At 38.2% G+C, this 19,025-nt stretch overlaps 1 protein-coding gene across 4 annotated transcripts in view; it reads left to right on the top strand.

Annotated features, from left to right (window-relative positions):
* The window catches only part of CNKSR2 (connector enhancer of kinase suppressor of Ras 2), a 217,540-nt gene that overhangs the window by 73,523 nt on the left and 124,992 nt on the right, over positions 1-19,025 (top strand). For all 4 annotated transcript variants that reach the window (XM_026062859.1, XM_026062858.1, XM_026062857.1 and 1 more), the window contains exons 5-6: positions 3,270-3,311; positions 15,506-15,625. In XM_026062859.1, coding sequence (XP_025918644.1) covers positions 3,270-3,311; positions 15,506-15,625 — 162 coding nt within the window. The remainder of the gene's footprint in view (positions 1-3,269; positions 3,312-15,505; positions 15,626-19,025) is intronic.

The raw sequence follows: 19,025 nt of genomic DNA, 5'->3' as shown, positions 1-19,025 counted from the left end.
TGATGATACTGTCCCCTTTTCTTTGAAATCGCTGTTGACCAATTATTTGACTAAATCCTCAGGAAGTATAAATTGACACAGTGTTTCTAGCACACAGGGGAGAATGAACCGCTTTTTGTTACTTTGTAAGCAATCTGCACTACTGATCTCAGAAAACAATATGCATTTAGAAAACAACCTTTTGCTGCTTGAGCTGGAGTTTTGTTTGCTTGATGAGATGAAGATCAAATAGGCCAGCGTTAGTAATAGCTTGTCAGGGAACATGCCTGTGAAGTTCAGAGAATAAAAAGGTAAAACCAAAAGATCTCCCCCTTTCTGCGTATGTGTATTTTAGGTCAGGGTAATCACAGTGTTGTTTCACTAGGAGTCTAGCAAACTGTGACCTTGCGTAGGAGGAAAGCTTGGCTGCAGGTGACAGTCTTGTGCGTGCCTGCTTTTCTAAAGTAGGAAAAAGTTCATGTTAAACTTGTATACGGTCTGCTTCTTACCCGCTTGCAATGTTTTGGTACTGTGGTTAAACAGGCATTGAAGAAGACCTTTCAGCAGTGGGATCAGGGCTCACAGTCTCAGCATGGAAAGAAGAGCTGCTCGGCAGCTGTGGGTGGCGTGCTATTGCGAACACAAATTTAGTTCTAAATGTGTAGTTAGTGACTGTTTTTATTGTTCTCAAGTGGATTAAACTCTTTTAGTTGAAATGAAATGAGTATGAAAAGACAATAATTGTAAATGGTAAAGGCCCCCAGTAATAAGTATTCAGTTTATCCTTCTACCTAAGGGATGTTTAAAGAGGGTGGGCTCAGTTATCCTTATCACTCGCTTAAAGACAAAGCACAAAGCAGTAGAGTGACTTAAAAACTCTAGGGGGAAATAAAGTGTTCACTAGGAATGAAAGCGACATGCAGTTTTTGCTCTTGGGATCATTCAAAAGCGATCTCTGCACACATCTCTGGGGATGGCTGCAGGAAGTTAAAGCGAGCTTGCAATGGCGCAGGGATCAGCTTGGTGACCTTTCAGAGGTTTCTTTGAATCCTGCACTCCAGGGCTGCTTGAGGCTATGCTGGCACAGAGCTTTGCATTCCTGCACAGCTCACTGAGCTAGGGACTGAATAATGCTTAGTTATTTATGTTATAATGTTTAGGCATTTATGTATGGAAAGAGTATATTTTGGAATTATTTCTTACCTAGCACGTTAGGTTTGCTCTCCTCCAATTTCTCTGTCTTTTATGGTTTACTGAACTCCAACTGTTATATTTCCACTTGCCTGAATAGGAAGGCATAACACCAACCCCAACAATCAGCAGTGCCATATATGATGGGCTCATTTAGTGATTTGTCTCCCCAGCCCCTGGATGCGTGTGTGTTTGGGGGAGAATTTAAGGGTGAAGCCACCAGTGCTTATACTTTGGTTAGATTGGATGCCTGTGAATTTTTCCACTTGCTTTACTGTCTTTTGTAGATTCAGAAATGTTTTTCATACTATTGGTTTGTCAGAAATAACTGACAGAAATAAATTCTTTAGCTTCTTTCATGATGATATGGAACTGTTTCATTTCAAGAATGTAGCAGTGCTTCTCCCTCCTTATTCACTCATTGCTTGTTTGTAATAAATCTTTATAGCATTTAAAAAAACCAGAATCCTTCCTCCCTTAGCAGCGAGAATTATCAGGCAGTATCCTTTTTAAGCTGAATGGTGAACTTGTAGTTATTTCATTTGTAATATGGACATTTTACTATGTCTGCTTATAAGTGCTTATTTTTTCAGTAAAAATGTTGCAATACCTTCCTGCTGTTTTTGCAAATGATTCATAAGAATCCATGCAGAACATAGATGTATCCAGACTGAAAATGTTATATGCCCTCCCACATATAACAATGAAATGTGTGTTTTGCTCCTAAGATTGCAAATACTTCATTGATGTCTGCATATAATTAAACATGTTAGATTTTCTTTCTGGCTGTACTTTTTACATTGGCAAATGTTTCCTGAATGCCAACAGCTGTTATTAGGAAAATACTCCCTGATAAACCTGCTGCCTCTGCATAGGTTTGATTTATATAAAGCTTAATAACACTTTGGCTTTTCTTAACCTGAGTAACACTAGAAGCATTTCATGGATTAGAATTTCATTTTTTTAAAACAATTGTATATACCAAAGCTGATTTTCTAACTGCAAAAACTGATTACAAAATGAAAGGATTTAAAATATGAAAGCTATTCATATTTTTCAGGTGAGTTATAGGATATAAAGCCTCCATTTGGCTGAACTTGCATGAATTACCTACCATACAGATACAACATCCAGCAAACTGAGAAAAGAGTGGTTCTTTTACCAGTGTTAGTCATATTTCATGTGCTCTCTGCCTTCCTAGTGCCTGTCTTTCCAGTTCTCTGTATCCACAGAGATTTTGGCCCTTCATAGAATCTCTCACAGCCCCCAGCTTCCCATCTGTTAGTCTTTCTTATAGAAACTGCCTTATATTCTAAATAAAGTCATGATGTTGTGCACACGTTCTCCAACAGGGTGATGGTCAGACTCAAGTTTCCTCTGCATTTTTTATTCCACATTCGCCTTCTCACCCATTGTGTGGGGTGTTGTACATAGGCGGTGTTTCGCCTTCCCCTTCTTCTTCCCAAGTATTCCTTCCCTGCTTTGGTGGGTTGTGCGAACGTGTCAGCTCAGCTCACCGGCAATTCTTCAGCTTACTTTTCTGACTTCCTCTTGCATAACTTTAAATGGAGGACAATTTAGGAGAAATAAGATTAGTTAACCAAAAGTAAAGATGAAATAATGAGGTGGAAAGAGGACATTCTTGTACAGGGACTTTAAACTTTTTTGCTTTTCAGAGTCTTGCACATTTTTCAGCAGGAGTCTCTCCAGGAGAGTGCATTTCAGGCTGCTGCCCTGTTTTTCAGTGTTCCCTCTAGAAGCAGACCCCTTTTCTCCACGGTCAGGGACTGCTAGTTGAAGCCACCTGTCTAGCATACATGTGGCCAGCGGGTATGTATGCCCCAAAAGGGTGTAAAGAGGAGGAAGGTGATCATCTGTCTCGAGGAAGGAAGCAGCAGCAACCACAAATGGCAAATAGATCGTGCTTCCGCTCTGTGGTGGCCTCACACCTTGGTTACGTACATTTGGATTGAGACAGGGAAATCTTTTGTTTCAGCCTAAAGACTTCCCAGTATGATTTTATTCTTTTTTAAATATAGATGTAGGAAGGGTGATTGACTGGATGAATTTAACCTCCCTGTTCTGCTTTGCTTTTTCAGGATTGCACGGTATATGAAACAGAGAATAAAATTCTTCATGTGGTGAGTAGTTTTCTGGATTTCTATTAATAACTATACTTGTTATTGAGTACATAGGAATCTATGTATGTTTTGTGGTTTTTGTCTGTAATGCCAATGTGATAGTGAACTAGTCTGGGTGTGACTGACTGATGAATATATGGAAATAATTGTGAGTAGTTGCTGATGTTACGGAAGCCAAAGTCAGCATCCGAGAAGCAAGGAACTTTGCAAGGGCTTGTGTTTCAGTCTGGTTCAGACCCATCTGTTATTTGTAAAACATGGTCAGAGGAATGATTTTGCAAAATGGCATTTTATTCTAGAGCACTGATTGCTAGGCTTCTATGAAATCATATATATTTATGTTAGTGATATAGTTTCATTTCTACAGCTTTATTCCCCTTAGCATTTTGGAGCCAGTCCCATAACACAAAAATTAATGCAATGTTTTCTGTTGAATTCTCAGCAGAAATACAGTGGTCTATTCCCAGAATCTGTAGTTTTACTGGATGAGATGGCAAAAACTTGAGCACACTTTGTCTGAAAACTACTGAGATGACACAGCACCTAACCTCAAAATATTAAATTGCCTTTTGTGCTGTGGCTGTGGATTAGTGAGTATTAAGTTAACCCTGACCCTATTTCTAAAAGTTAGATATGAAGATATTGTTCTTAAGAGTGAGTAATGAGTTGATTTAGTGTAATAATGGAACAGATAATATTTTACATCTCATTTTATTTCACATTTAGGTAGGTTTTGATATCTAATTTTCATATTGCTGAACTTGAGCAGAAAAAAAAGAGCATTTCTTTGTTTTCAAATGTGAGCTTCCCAGTTAATTTTGCTATACATTTTTTTTCAGTGCTCCCATATCAAATGCATGGTGAACTGAATTCTGTAAGCCTTAATTTCACAGTGATGTGGAATAAAAAGTCTCCTTGTATTTTTAAGTTTCACTGACATTTTTCCCCTGTGGGACGTAAAGAATTAGCATTTTTAGTAAGGCTGACATCATCATCTTTGCTAGGCTGATCTCTGCAAGCATTTAAGTAATGAAGTTTCTAGTTGCATAATCGTGGCAAAAGTTGAAGTGCTGTAAGTTTGAAATCATTATAGATAGCCTAGTTTTCAATACATGCGTGTTTTCTGCTGTAGGAGCCGAGAGTTCCAACATCTACTATATTCAATTTATATCATTTACAAAGTAATAAAGAGTATTGTAAAGGAAGCCAGCAATGTTTAAAGCTGATGCAGCATCAGTCAATGTAGTCTTCAATAGAAAATTCTGAGGAATTTGAGAGGGATTAGTTTAAGATAGCTGAATGGACAAATTTGAGACAGGTTTCATGAGTTACATTATCTTACATCATTCAGACTCACGCAGGCTTCTTGCTTTAATTAAGAGCAACAACTTTGTGGAGACAGGTGGACATATTTGTTGTTGTGGAGAGCTTAATTAGCTTCTGTGATTAGTGCTCAGGCTTGCAAGGAAGTGTGAGCATGTTGCTGAGCTTTTTGCTAAAGCCTAGAATTAAAAACGACTATATGTATCACATTGATTAACTTGGATCAGTTCTGACTGTTGCATTTCTGCTGATGGATGGGAATTCATAAGGTGGAAGCTGACCAAAGCAATCAAGGAAAGAGATAAACCTGTGATTTAACAATTAAAAGTTGGAAGCTGAAACTGTATTTTGAATTTGAAAGGGAATATTTTGTAAATGCAACTGCAAAGATTGATGATAGAATTGAAAGAAGTCACAGTTCCTTCTGTTTCCTCTCCCGGAAGACTGAGAAAGGTGTAGTGGCTTTCTCTCATTAGACAATCTGATGAGGAAATAGTCTAAGAGGTAGATAAAAAATGAGGGGAAAAAGGATCATGATATCCTACTGATGTCAAGATCTGGAGAGAAATTACGGTAACTGTTATGTCAAAGTCTAAAAGATAGGACTTTGGATACTTATTCAATATCAGAATATTTGAATGTGCATGCATGCAGAGGAGTATAAGGAATACAAACCAGATTAGAAATGTTCTGGAGGGGGATTAAGAATTTAAAACCCCTGTTATAGACTGTGTATTCAATAAATTTGGAGGTGAATGGTAAAAAGAAGGTTCCCTACGAAAGGAATAGTAGTAAATTTTGATAAAGTCATAGAAAGAATCTGGAATGTGACATGCTGGAAGAAGTAGGACAGATTGGCAGGAGAGGACAGGAGGACAGACACACTCAGTATGAATATTATAGAGACAGAAAATGAAATTTGCTTTTCTTAAGTTTCAAGACCAAAATACCAGAAGCCCTTCTTTGACTGTGTTTCCCATCAGAAAATGATGACAACTTTTGTAGTAATGTATAACAGAATTTATGCATTACTAGTTAGTATGGCTAGCACCATATCCAGCTACCTTCGAATGATCAGATCCTGATGTATAGCTGCTTTGGCTGGGATGGGTTCAAGAAAAGCTTGAATTCAAAGCCCTCGGCCATCCTATGTGATTTCACCATGTTCTCTACGTGATGCAAGAAACAAAGTTTGTCACAGAAGTGAAAGGCAATGCAGACAACTGATTAGCAATTCCTGTAATTAGACCATGGAAATTTCTGTTGCAAGGCATTGTTCTCACTAAGGTTTGAAGCCAAATTTTAAAAGATTTAATATCCTTTTACATAAATAAAAAAAAATGCCTACAGCTACAGCAACTAAAATAACTTATATGACAAATATGTACTGTTATTCTTTAGGATACAAAGAAATTTGGCACCTTTGGAGCAGATCGGTAGATCAAAGTAGTTGGTGTTGGTCCACATTGCCTGTAGGTGGTTCGGTGGTTTACTTCAGAGCAGACCGAGTCCGTGTCCGGGGTTGAACGTCCCCCATCGTTCACGTGTCTCAGAGCGCTGTTTTGGGTGCGGGTGCCTTCTCCGAGGGGCAGCACTGTGGGCATACACGTGGAGCTGCTGCCCCGTTCCCACCAGAACCAGCCCATTTTGTGCTCGCCCAACCTGGAGAGTGCGTGGGCACGGTCAGGGCACCTGGGACCGCTCTGCTGCTCTGTATCAAAATGCAGCTATAGGTACCAGCCAAAGTTAACTGATTGCCACTTCTTTGCACTTGCCTCTAAAGCATGATGGGAGCAGTTAGCCACCAAAGGCAAGATCCTCCATTAAGTGACTGTTCAGTTGGTTTTAATTAGGTTAGCTAAGAAACAGTTAATGTGTTAGAACTCTAATGACAGTAATTTCTTTTGAGAAGCAAATACACGTTCTCTTTCTTTCCGAGCTCACAGCGTGGATTTTCGTGTGGAGAGACTGCTGAATCACCTTACCCGTAGATAATATGTTTTAATGTCGATAAACTTATTCTGCTGTCAACTTTTTGATATCGCAGATATGTTTTAAGTAATGGTATTCTGTGGAGATGAAACTGTATAGCTTCAGCCTTTTTTTAAAGGAAAAAAGTATTTTTGTTTGCTTTTCAAGCAATTGGAGTTTCAAATACCATATAAAAGCAGTTTTGATTGTGAGTCACAATATTAGTTTAAGTAGTAAACTAGTCTGTATTATTCAGCTAAACACATGAAGCGTATCTAAGGGAAAAAGGTGTTATGGAAAACTGATTAAGTTTTAAAAAGAAATTACCTACCTCAATTTGTTTATTTCTTCTAAATGGAAGTTGCAAAGTATGTCTTTGGGAAAAAATGATTCTTCTACAATTTTCTGCCCTTGAATTGCAAGTGTATTGAAACAATTATTTTAAAGACAACTATATTCCTTAAAGTTTTTCACTGTGAATTCATTGAAACACTAGATCTCTATGGAATAAGAAGCATAAAACCATACAGGAATAGAAACTATGGATTTTTCCTCATTAAAATGTTGATGCTTCTGAAATATTCATGAATACAGAGAAAATGTTTCATATTTCTACCACTTCCRATTTCCCAATACATTTTTTCCAGGTTACTTTTTGATCAGTAAGCCATATAAACAAATAAATAATATAATAATAATAATAAATGTAATAATTTACAAATACCAACAGAAAAATAATTCCAACAGAAATAAATGGCAATAGAAAATAGTGACTTAACAAGAGGGTTTAAAATACAGTGGGCCTAAATATGAAATGATAAGCTATTGCTGTGATGCTTACTTTAAAACTGGAAATTAATACGCTATTGCCAGTCTATTTTTAGAATCTTTAAGTTATGTTGATTTAACTTGAGCTAATAAAGTGTATGGAAAACTGCTCAGCTTAAAAGAGTATCAGTTCTGCTAATTTGGGGAGTTACGTTAGTGGTTGCGAAAGTCTGAATGGAGCTTCAGAAACCTTGAAGAATAATTCATTGATCCCATCCAGCTGTTTAAGGCTGCATATGATGGAACTGTCTAGTTCAGATTAATCCATGTGAAGCAATACAGTATTAAAGTGAGACCAAAGTAAGTAGGAGTAATTATAGAAAGCAGAAGCAGGGCACCAGTCAGCTTAATAGTTTTTCACTGAATTTCCTATTTTAATTCTATAAAGAGTCTGTCTTCCTAACAAACTTCACTTTCTCAAAAATCCACTGCTTCCCCCTCCAAATATAGTTTTATTGAGTTGGAAAACTGTAGAAAGTAACCTGTAGACTGAAATTAATATTCAGAAGTTTTTGAAAAATGAAGGAGCTATTGCTAAATTAATAAATGAAAAGAAGTAAAGGATCGGAATGTTCTTTTTTTGCTAAGAGCCAGGCAGACATTACAGTGAAAATAATTCACTCCTGCCCACTATATTTGAATATTTGTTATAAAACTATAAGATAATTGGTTAAAAATGCATTGTCAAAGGCATCTTTATGATGGTCTCATTTAAAGAGAAAAAAAAGTAATCATCTGCCTCCCTTCAGGAGTCTATTAGCTTGCAAATAAGTCCCAGCAAACCTCACACTCTTAGATGCCTCTCTTTTTTGCATCCAAAATAAGACAGCTCACTGCTTAAACTTTGTGTATATATAAACAGAAGCCCAGGCCCAGACAACTCTGAGACTGCTGCAATTACTGAGGCATTCCCTACAGTGCAACATGTGTTTTGGAGCAGAATAAATTGAGTAATAATTATTTGGTGTGGATTAAGCTAACTAGTTAGACTTCATCCTCAATGCTCATGTAGCAAGTTGCTTTGGCTTGGCCAGATGTAACTGACTGTGAGTATTTTTTTTCAAACAGGTTAATCTTAACCTTGCCAAGAATTTTTTTCTTATCTTTAGCGCTGCATTTCTGTGTGTCTCATTGCCATCCCTCATCCAAATGACGCGTACGAGGGAACTCGCAGGAGTGGCTAGCACTCCTCTTGCCCTCAGCTCTGGGAACGTGTATAAGTCCAGGTGCTCCGATCTTGCAAACACGGGACAAGATAGATTTAAGCTTGGTCACTAGCCTGGGAAAAACTAAGGACAGGAACAAATACAAGTCTGTTTGCTCGACCAGAAATGTTTGGCGGCACTACAACTGCCCAAAAGGAACAGCTGAAAATTGTGTTTGCTGGGGAAAATGCAGCTTTTGGAGGCTTTGGAAGACAGCTGCATCCAAAACTACTTCCACCATGCTGCAGAAGACAGAGGGCATTTTGCCAGTAAAAATTAGAGTGGCCACATAGCTGTTTGTTAGTACCAAAACCAAGAAGGATGCAAATCTAATTCAGTTACCTTTATGTACCCATCTCCTTGGCTGAAAGGAGGAACAATTGTGGAAAATCTTTTAGAAACCAGTACACTACGGTTCAAAAATATAGGTAAGAAACTAGGTATGATCTTTCATTCTACATGCTCTGGGGCATAAACTAGTTGCCTACTGAGTGAAGGAAAATGTTTCCCCCCTTTGAATTTGTACCAAATAACTAGATGCTCTACAGTGATTTTGTTTCCTCCTCCTTTGAATCGTTTAGCTTTACACGTTCGGGCTGTGGTGTAGCTACAGTCTACAATTGTAAGTTTGTCACTGAATAGAAGGGAGAATTTGTAACTGAAGTTCAGTGATAAGTTATTGCAAAAGAGAGCTGAAATCATCACTGTAAGCCTTATGGTGAGAACAGGGACTGTGTAACAAAAGGGGAAAATGTAATCATCTGCTGATTTCTTTCAATTAATTTTTTGTAGCTTGCTCTTTCATATATATATATATATTTATTATTATTTTTTAATTTTTTGTCTTGGCCAAATCCTTCTTTGTTCAGATGCTTTGCAGGCTGAAGGCTGAGTGCAGGCTGAGAAAGGCTGGGCATTTTTAATGCCTGCTGATTTTTGTAGGACCAATTGAATGCTCATTCTCCTGTGTGTCTTACTGTATCTAGTGATTGATACTTGCTTAGCATTTCCAAGCCTGTTTCTGCAAATGTAGAAACGTGGCACATTGACATTTGGGGATACTTCCTTTAGAAAAATTATTCCTTAGTGGACTTTCGTTGCATATTAAAAAACAGCTAACCCTGCTCCTTTCCTGGAATACATCGGTTTGAATTGCTTAAAGAGGTACAGTGTCTGGCATAACCATTGCGACTACATTGCTCGCACTTTCTGATTGTCAAAGCCACCTCCTAGAACTGTCTCTTATCTGTTAAGTACCTTCCTCTGTTATCCTCAATACAAGCAACAGCCACTGCACATTTATTTTTGCAAGGAGAATGAGTGGCAGGCATGCTAAGATACTCTGTTGCTTTGGCTGCTTTCCCCTGCAGCATTAAAATATGGTATTTTCCACATCCTCCTTAATGATCTAAGGCAAAATTTCCCCTTGACCAGTCGTCTTTCGTTGTCCTTTATTTTTTCACAGTCTGTTGAGAAGTGTATCTTCTTTCCTGGAGTCAGAAAGTAGGAAAGGGGCCAACGCTAGATCAATTTGCATATCATGCTTTTCTTTTATTTTTGGAAAATACAGATGGGATGCAGCCGAGGGCTGAAGAGCAGCTATATCCTCTGAATCAATTTTCTATATTTACAAACCTATTTTGTACTGAAAGACCAGCCAGGTGTTTTTCAAATTACATTGCAATAGGGAATCAGCAATTATGCAGGTATGATAAAGGATCTTGATCCCATTTACAATGTTTTTGTAATCAGAAATGCAGTTTCACAAAGTACCAAAAGGTAACTACTGTTTGAGGGAAAAGTTATGTTGTACTCTCATCAGTTTTTGGTGAAATTAATACATGCCTTTGAAACTGCTTGTGCTGAATAGGTTATGCTGAAAAATAATGCATTCATAAATTGTTTGGAATAAAATGAGTAGCAAAAGTGCACTGTTTGTGTGCTTGTATTCCATTCAAATGAATTGAGTAGCCTCTATGCAAAATCCTGCTGCAGTCCATTATTCTCCATTAAATAAAACAATAAATACATTTAAAAAAACTCTAGGCATTTCTTCCACAAATATAATTTGTTCCTTTTGCATCTGCCAAGTTGAAAGCTCCAGTGAAGTCTGGGGAGGTTGGGGAAATTTAGTCAAGCTAGAAGTAAAGTAGCCCTGAACAAACCTTTAGAGCTGTAGACAAGGAGTTCACATGAATGAACTCCCAAACAGTGAGTACGGGATGAACCTGGTGAGCCACCCTCTGGCATGCTTAGGGAGGAGAGTATAGAGAAGTCAAAGACGATTTACTTGAGAACTCTCTGGCCACGCTAACGTGTTGCCTCTGTTAAACGAACATCACTCCCATGCCATGTGGCAGCAGCTTTGCCCGCGGAAGTTCCTGATCCACCAAGTAGGTCCAAGGCAAGCAGAAACAACATATATTTTTCCATAAAGAGGCCGTTAACCTGACAGTCCTAATCAGAGGGACCGTGCTCCTGATGAAAAGGCTCTTTCATCTGTATGCCAGGTTAATGCTGATCGTCATGTTAAGGACCCTGGGCCAATAAAGTGAACAGCAGTAATTTGGGCAGCAACTGGACTATAACTAACTGCGTTCAGAGCCACTGGGTTTTTTCAGTCGCTGTTGACCTCTGTTGTGAATGGAGAGAGCTATGCCCTATGGATGTTTTCCACAGCCATCCAAGTTCAGATATGTTGCTTGGGCTGAATTCCCCTCCCCTGCCTTCTTCCATCCTTTTTTTCTTTTTTTTTCTTTTTTGCAACCTTCACTCCCTTCTTCCTGAAAAACAAACAATTAAAGAAACAAAGCAAAACAGCTGAGATGTTTTTGAGAACAAAGCCAAGGAAGAACATGTTGTTTTGCCCATGCCAGCCTGTGGCCACGTTTTTGCTAACAGCCCATGCACCTTGCCTTTTGCCATGGGGAGAGGATATCTGTGGCATAGGAGTGCAGCCCTGGCTCTCTGTGTCCTGGGCACGCTGTGAGGTCTTGACAAGTTGCTGTTCCCGCAAGTGCAGTAAATACTTGTGTAGATACTACATTATGGCTTAACTCTTGGGGAAGTGCAATGTACCCACTGCTAATGCAGTCCAGGGTTGGAGGCGCCGTGTCCCCTGCGTGTGGAGGAGATGCCGGGGGCAAGCACTAGGTCTGAGCCCAGCAAGCCCTCGCTGGCCTGAAGCAGTGTGCAGAGGAAGAAAAAAAAAACGGAGCCAAACTGAGGGGGCAGTTTGGCAAAAGCTGTTGGATATTTCTGTAGAGAGTGCAGCACAAGAAAATCATGGGCTGTCCTGCACCCTGTGTACTGTCACAGTTACATGATAAAAATAAGAAATAATTGTTTAAAAACAGCTGACATAAAAGGTCTTAGGTTATGGAAAGGGGACTTTTAGATTGACCCTAAGAACGAGCATGTTTAATTGAAGTGATTTAAATGTATGATAGCAAAGGGAGTCTTGTAAGGTTCTGTAGCTATTCTAACCCAAACATGTTTTTTCTGTTTTCATAAGAAAATTAGAAGAGTTTTTATATATTTGCTTATAGCAGCAAAAGGTCTTGGGTAGTTGGGCAGAACCCAGACCTGTCTTTTAAAAGATTGCTTTTTGCTCCCAAGGTCTTGTAATTATGTTAGAACAAGAGTACTATTTCTGCTTTCTGAAATTAGATGAATGAAGTTGTGTATGCCATTTAATTAAAAACAAATTAGCTAGTCATTTATTTGGTGCTATGCAAATATATGTGAAATACAACAAGTCCAAGCAACATGAATGTGCCACTTCATTTTGCTATTGTACTTAAATTCAAAATCTTTCTATAGTAAACAACATCTCCCCTCCAAAGGAATAGATAGTTCTCACAAGCAAAGCAAAACATGTCTTTAAACTATTCCATAATTACTAAATGGACAATGTTGTAATTAGGTCTCATTATCTAGACTATTCATGGATGCCATGGCATTTTGTCCTATTGGACCAGGTCCATTAATGTTCTTATAGAAGAAAAAAGAGTTAAAGATTTAAAGATTTAAAGATTTAACATTAAGACAAGTAATTCAAGAACTTTCATTTCCACTTTTCTGTACCTTTTGTTTTCTGTTGCTTCTTCCAGTCACCCCTGATGCTAATATATGGTAATAAACCTGATAACATTTAATAGAGCTTTGAAAGTTCACCATCTACAACTTTTATCTTCACTGTGGTTAGATATGTATACCTATGAAGCAGAAAAGTTTTTATAATAATGCAGTGGAGTTTTGCCCCTAAGTATCATTTTTTCTGGGAAGAGAGTTATATATGCATCCCCATATGTTGAATGAGTGCTTAAATTTTGGAAAGGTTGTAGACCTTTCTGAAAGCAGTAGAGGAGCATGGGGCCTCTACTCATAGGATCTTCTCTAGGGATTTTGCTAGGCTCATTTATTGTATTAGAATATGCAAGATACCATACTGTTGGAGAGGAGTTTGAGGATCTGGGATAGAGAGAAAGATGCAAGACTTGAAAGAGAATATTCTTTTAGAAATACATAGGAGCACATGGAAGATTTTTTTATCATAGTAACTTTGTGATTTTTACATCCAGTATTCTTTGAGCTCCTTTCAGGGAATATTCACACCAACTTGTTTTAGTATTACAACCTATATAACCATATTGAGACGCTAATATCTGTAGGCTATATAGACTGTCTGTACCCTCCCTTGTGGAGAGGCAGAGGGAGAGCGGCTGCTCCAGGGAGTTATTTAACGCATCTCAGGCTTCTGCTCCGTATCACACCCTAGACTTGCCTCACTCCCGTCTTTTCCCCATCACCTGTGGAAGCAGTCAAGGACTTTCTTGAGCAAGGATCCAAGTCTCCAAACTTTAAACGGCCTACCTAGTGTTAAGTGGTAGCAACACTCCCTTTCTGCGTGTTTTGACATCTCTAAGCAATGCAATGGTTGGGAATAGAATAAAAAAAATCATATGTTAATTCATGGAGGCTGCATTGAAGCTGCTCAGGACCCCGTCAATTTAGTAGTTTTAGAACAGGAAGAATATCGGTGGGTGAATGCAGTTCTAAAGGTATGTGATACATTCAGTTTTCATTACCAGGGAACAATTTATAATGTTGTATGTGGAGAGCTGAGTGATCTATAAGTTTCTAAAAGGAATAGCAGTGTTTATAGTGTTTTTTACTTTTTTTTTTAATGTCAACACAAAGCAGTTTTCATATATCCCAGAAAAAATGTAAAAAAGCAATTCTGCAATAAAGTAAATATTTCACTTCTCCCCAATTCAGTTAAGGACAAAGCATTTTTATCCTCATTTTAAATATCTCTTGACTTCCTTTATTCAACAATGACTGCATCACAAAATACAGATAAAGCAGAAGGGGTGTATGTGTATGTGTGCTTGGAGGCAATATGATGTCTGGAATAAGGTCATGTTGGTAATACAAGTTTTGTAACACTTTCCATTTGATTCTAATTTGTTTATTCATCCTGAAACATTATTGTTCAATAAAATAAGCCATCTATCTACTAAACCAAGTTTCCAGCTGTTTATAAATAATTTCAAGAGAAGAAATTCCAAATGTAATGGTCTGTAACAGGATTAAATTTTCACTTTCACTGGATTTTTTTCCTTGCTTTTTATCACTCAAAGTTTTTGCTTTCCTTTTAGATAAGATATTTCTAGTTTGTCATTAGGAATTATAACAGTGATTTGGCAAGGAGATTATATCCAATTTTATACCCTATTTCTGTAGCATTGTTGTAGATACTTTTTACCTTAAAAAGTATTATTTGGAAGCTTGGAAGAGGGGTTGGTACGGCCATCGTGTGCAGTTGTGTTTCAGTTATTTGAGGAGCCTGGTTAGCTTTAATCCTTTGAATTTGAGGACAATTAGAATGGCTCTTAATTGGTTTTCCAGTTGCCCACAGTTGTGGGACCAAAGGAATGCTGTAATCCCTGAATGCAGGCGCAGAACACACTCTTGGAAATCTGAGCTGAGAAATCAGTTTTAGCTGCTGAAAGGGAATTCTATGGAAAACATTAAAGCTATCAAAAATCGCTTGCTTACAGAAATATGAGAGAATGATAGAAAATAAATTGTCATGGCTTTCCTCTCTCTGGCAAGTGGGAATCAAGGAAGTGAGATGAGAAGATAACGAAGTACCCATTTGAGTCCCAGCCTTTTTAGAAACTTTATTTCTATTTTGCTGCAAAGAGACTGCCAAGGATAACAGGTTTAAAAATTATCCTGTGATGAAGTGGTTGTTTATCATGATCTTCGTGCCTGCAGTAGTAAATCATACTTGGCATCAGTAGAACATGAGAAACTCATTCCAAACTCAATTAACATGTTTTATTAGTATAGCATAAACTTCAGAGTTAATGGGAGTTACCCATCATTGTTAACAGTCAGATTTTCATGCAAGTTGAACATCTGCAAGTTGAACTGAAATGAGTGGGGCTTGGGGGCACTTAATGTCTTTGCAAAAGGTCTGGGGAGTTGGAACGTGCTGGGGTGCCCCGGGTGCCTGAGCACAGCTCAGATGCAGCGCCTGCGACGAGGAGAGCAGACGGGAGGAGCTCACACAATCGCTTGCTGTCTCTTTTGAGATGCAAAAGTAGTTGCCTCTTATTCATTGCTGTTCTGATGCTGTGTCAGTTTGGAATCATCATAAAAATTGGATTTTGCAGTGTGCTGCTTGCTGACTGAGGCCTTTCCCACTCCTCCCTCATTCCCTCTGCCCTGTACATACAACGTGACTGATATGTATGTACTTTAAAAATGTTATAAGTAGTAGGTAGATATTGAAATAGTTAGTAATATTCATTGTGACAATTTATTTTTCTTTTTTTTTTTCCTGTTCCTTCCTAGTGTAAAACTCTCTCTGGCGTCTGTGATCATATTATCTCACTCTCTTCTGATCCTCTGGTTTCCCAGTCTGCCCACCTTGAAGTGATCCAGCTTACAAACATCAAGCCAAGTGAAGGGCTGGTAAGAAGTACGCAGTTAATCAAAACCATCATCCAGGATGAGAGAGTGAATTTTTTAATAAGATGTATATATGTAAAGGAATAGGAGACTTTAGCTTTTTTTTTTTTTTTTTAAGTCTGAAATATTTTGATTTCTCATGCAGCTGGGCCAGTGGGGAAGTATTTTGTAAGGCTGACCAATATAGGAGAAAATTTAGTAAACAGGAAAAAATGAAAGAGAAGTTTTTGCCGTTTATACCAGCTTCTGAAAAGTGGCTCAGATTGTTCTAGGATCTTGAAGTCTGAAGGGATTTAAATTACTAAGATCAACTCAACCAAGAAGTTTGCGTGGGCTTATGCACAAAAACTGTCAAATTCTAGAATTTGCTTCATAGTATCTCTGGGATATAAAGCTATTTTATAAGTTATTCAAAGGCACTACAGCACTGCTGAGAAGTAGCTTATTGAATTTTATTGCGAGAACTCTGCATGCTTAATCAGGTGGTAGTGAAAGCTCAGAGTAGCAATCCGGTGTTGTTCATGAGTTGACCACTGATCTTTCAGTTACTCAAGTATCCAACACCCATGGCATGGAGAAAAACCCACTGATAATACTTACAGCTATTCTTCTTTACATCACTACTATTATCTTTTCCCACCTCCCTTGGAGATAGTAGAAGGCAATCAGAATACAGTTAACCACTTTTTGCCTAGTGAAATAGCTTTTGCAACTTCTTCTGCCCAAGTTCATTCTCATTGCATTTACTTGAATAAGGATTACAGTTCCCCTCTTCTCTGCGGCAAGTTTTTTAAATTTTTTGTTTGGATGGCGTAGTTTTGGAGAATATTTGGCATATTTGTTTGTTTGTTTCTGGCAAATTTGATATGCCAAGGTTTTTAGGTTAATTATTCACTAATATGTCTCCTTAGGCAAATCACAAATTAAAATATGAGACAAAAATCTTTCGGATGAGTAAATATTGCCCCATCCTTTGTTTTAGTCTACTATTTGTTTCTCCCCTCCTCCACTGGCTTTCTTTTATAATCCCTGAATCCTTTTCAGAGTGTGCCTCCAGGATTTCACCTTTTCATGGATTGTCTCTCTCTCTCTTCTTCTCCTATTAATTTTCTCGCTCTTTTGCCTGCTCTCTGCAGTCAGCCTTTCTAAGTCCTATCTCCTGCTGTAATGAAGGAATGTTCTTTCCTTTTCTCTCAACCACCTTTTTTGTATTTCTGTCCATTTTTATCTTAGCTTTAAATTTTTCTGCTTTCTGTCTTGTGACTTTTTTTTTTTCCTCATTTGAGTCTTTCTGTAGGGTGGTGTTAACCCACAGTGATTGAAAAGTGTTAAGAGCAGTATTTTTTATAAAGAATAATGTCTTTACGTGGGTGTGTTTCAACTTGCTAGGTGATCCAGTAGAGAATCTCTTCCCTTCTCTGTGCCTCTGTTTTCAATCCTCTGTCTGTCTTGTCTGTTTAAACTGGAAGCTCTTGAGGCAGGGCTTATTCTTGTGATCTGCGTTTGTGAACTGACTGGACAGGGTCATGGTGCTGACTGAGAAATTCCATGTCATTATCAAGAAAATAATTGTATGTATTTTTAAAAATGGAAAAGACTGATTGTGCAAGCCTTGTTTACAAGCCTTAGAAGGATACAATGCTATTTTGATGCAATGACCTTTTTTTCTCCTTCCTCCTTACCTGTATGCTTCAGTTGTGTTGCCTTTGTGCTGCGCTGTGCCCTCTATACTGTAAGCTCTCTGGAGCAGGGACCAAGGCCTATGTATTTGCCCTGGGAGGTGCACATCATACCTCTCGGTTTGTTACAGCGCCAACCACAGTAACAGGTTATTTTTGTCAGGTTGCTCTTGGTGCTTTGTATGAAAACTTTAGTTTTGGCTTTTTTTTAACTAATATCTTTCAGTTAAGATACAGTGAACACATATCAGTGCAACGCTGTTGAGTACTAAGAATATCAGTTTCATAAATGGTGATGGAGCTTGGTGTTGTGACTAGTGGCTGCACGTCAGGAACACTTGTATAAATGCGAAGCTCTATAACTTCTGGACCTTCTTCCAGGATGTGTGCAACGATGGAGGTGGAAAGATGGATTACGGCTACCTTTCTTCTTGAGTTTGGACCCCCATGGAGGCTCTATGCTGGCTATACTGTCCACTGAATAAAATGCTAGCCCTATAAAAATGGAAAGACTGCAACCAGAAAGCAAAGGGCAAGGGTGGCTGCTAACTTGGAAGATGTTCTGTTGCCTAGCAGGGGCAGAACATCTAAAATGTCTCAAACAGTATCTAAGAAGCTAAAGTAGATCAGGCAGAGAGAAAGGAGAGGAGAAGGAAATAAAAAGCATGGAAAACATTGCAATTTCTCTAAACTCGTATGGTAAATGCATGATAGAATTGGGAAAATGGTTGGATTTTTTTATAACATAAAACAGATAGGAGCACTGTCAGGATGTTTTAATCAGTTTAAATACTTCCTTCACTACAGTTGACCTTTTTTTTTGTGGACACGTAAGTATTAGTCCGAGATTTATGTTAATTGTCTGACTAATAGGTTACTGCAACAGCACCTAAATGTGTTACGTGGGTTACAATGTCTTACAGATATTAAAACTAATACTTACCAGAAAAACAGACTAAAGAACCTGACAAGGAGAAAACGTGGTTATGGCGTGGTATGCAGAAACTCTTGTGTACTGGGTAAAAATTGAGTGCAGCATCATAGGTGGGTTTTGGTTTTGCTGTTTTTTTTTCTCCTCTGTCCCAAAGTTTGCTGCCCATATGTGGTTTTATGGCTGGCCATATATATGTGTTCTCCAAGGAGTGTTGCTGCAGGAAGAGACACAGCCTGCAGCAGTTGTGAAGGAGGGGTGAAAAGGGAGTTCTCAGAGTACAGAATTCTTCTAAAAAGCCCTAATGTGGATTAACGTGGTCAGCTTTGCAATCACTGGCAGATATTCATGCTCCCACACATAATCACTGCTTCCTTTTTTGAGGACTTGAAAGCTGATTTATATATATCCTTGTGTTGAATGCAATTTTGTGTGTTTTCCACTACTGAAGTTACAGAGAAAGACAAAACTGACTACTTTAGGTAGTATCTTTTGCCAAGAAACAGACTTAAAAATGTTACCGCTTGACTGAAAGCAATGTATTTAGCAAAGAAGCAGACTACTCTATGCATTTTGTTAGACAAAAAGCAAATAACCAAGTTATAGGTACTGCTTTAGCTTGGGAAGTTTTTCCTGAGTAGTCTTTTTTTTTTTTTTTTTTTTTTTTTAAGTACAACATGCAATATCAGAGGAGAACTTTGGCACAGGTTAATCTTGAATTTCAGTTTTTCCTGTTCGAATTTTCATTTTAATCCTGGTCAGTTCATGTACTGTGACATGATTTCAAATTCCA

This window comes from Apteryx rowi, unplaced genomic scaffold (genome assembly GCF_003343035.1).
Source record: "Apteryx rowi isolate R43461 unplaced genomic scaffold, aptRow1 scaffold_194, whole genome shotgun sequence".
Taxonomy (NCBI): domain Eukaryota; kingdom Metazoa; phylum Chordata; class Aves; order Apterygiformes; family Apterygidae; genus Apteryx; species Apteryx rowi.
This window is presented reverse-complemented; position numbering and strand designations above follow the sequence as displayed.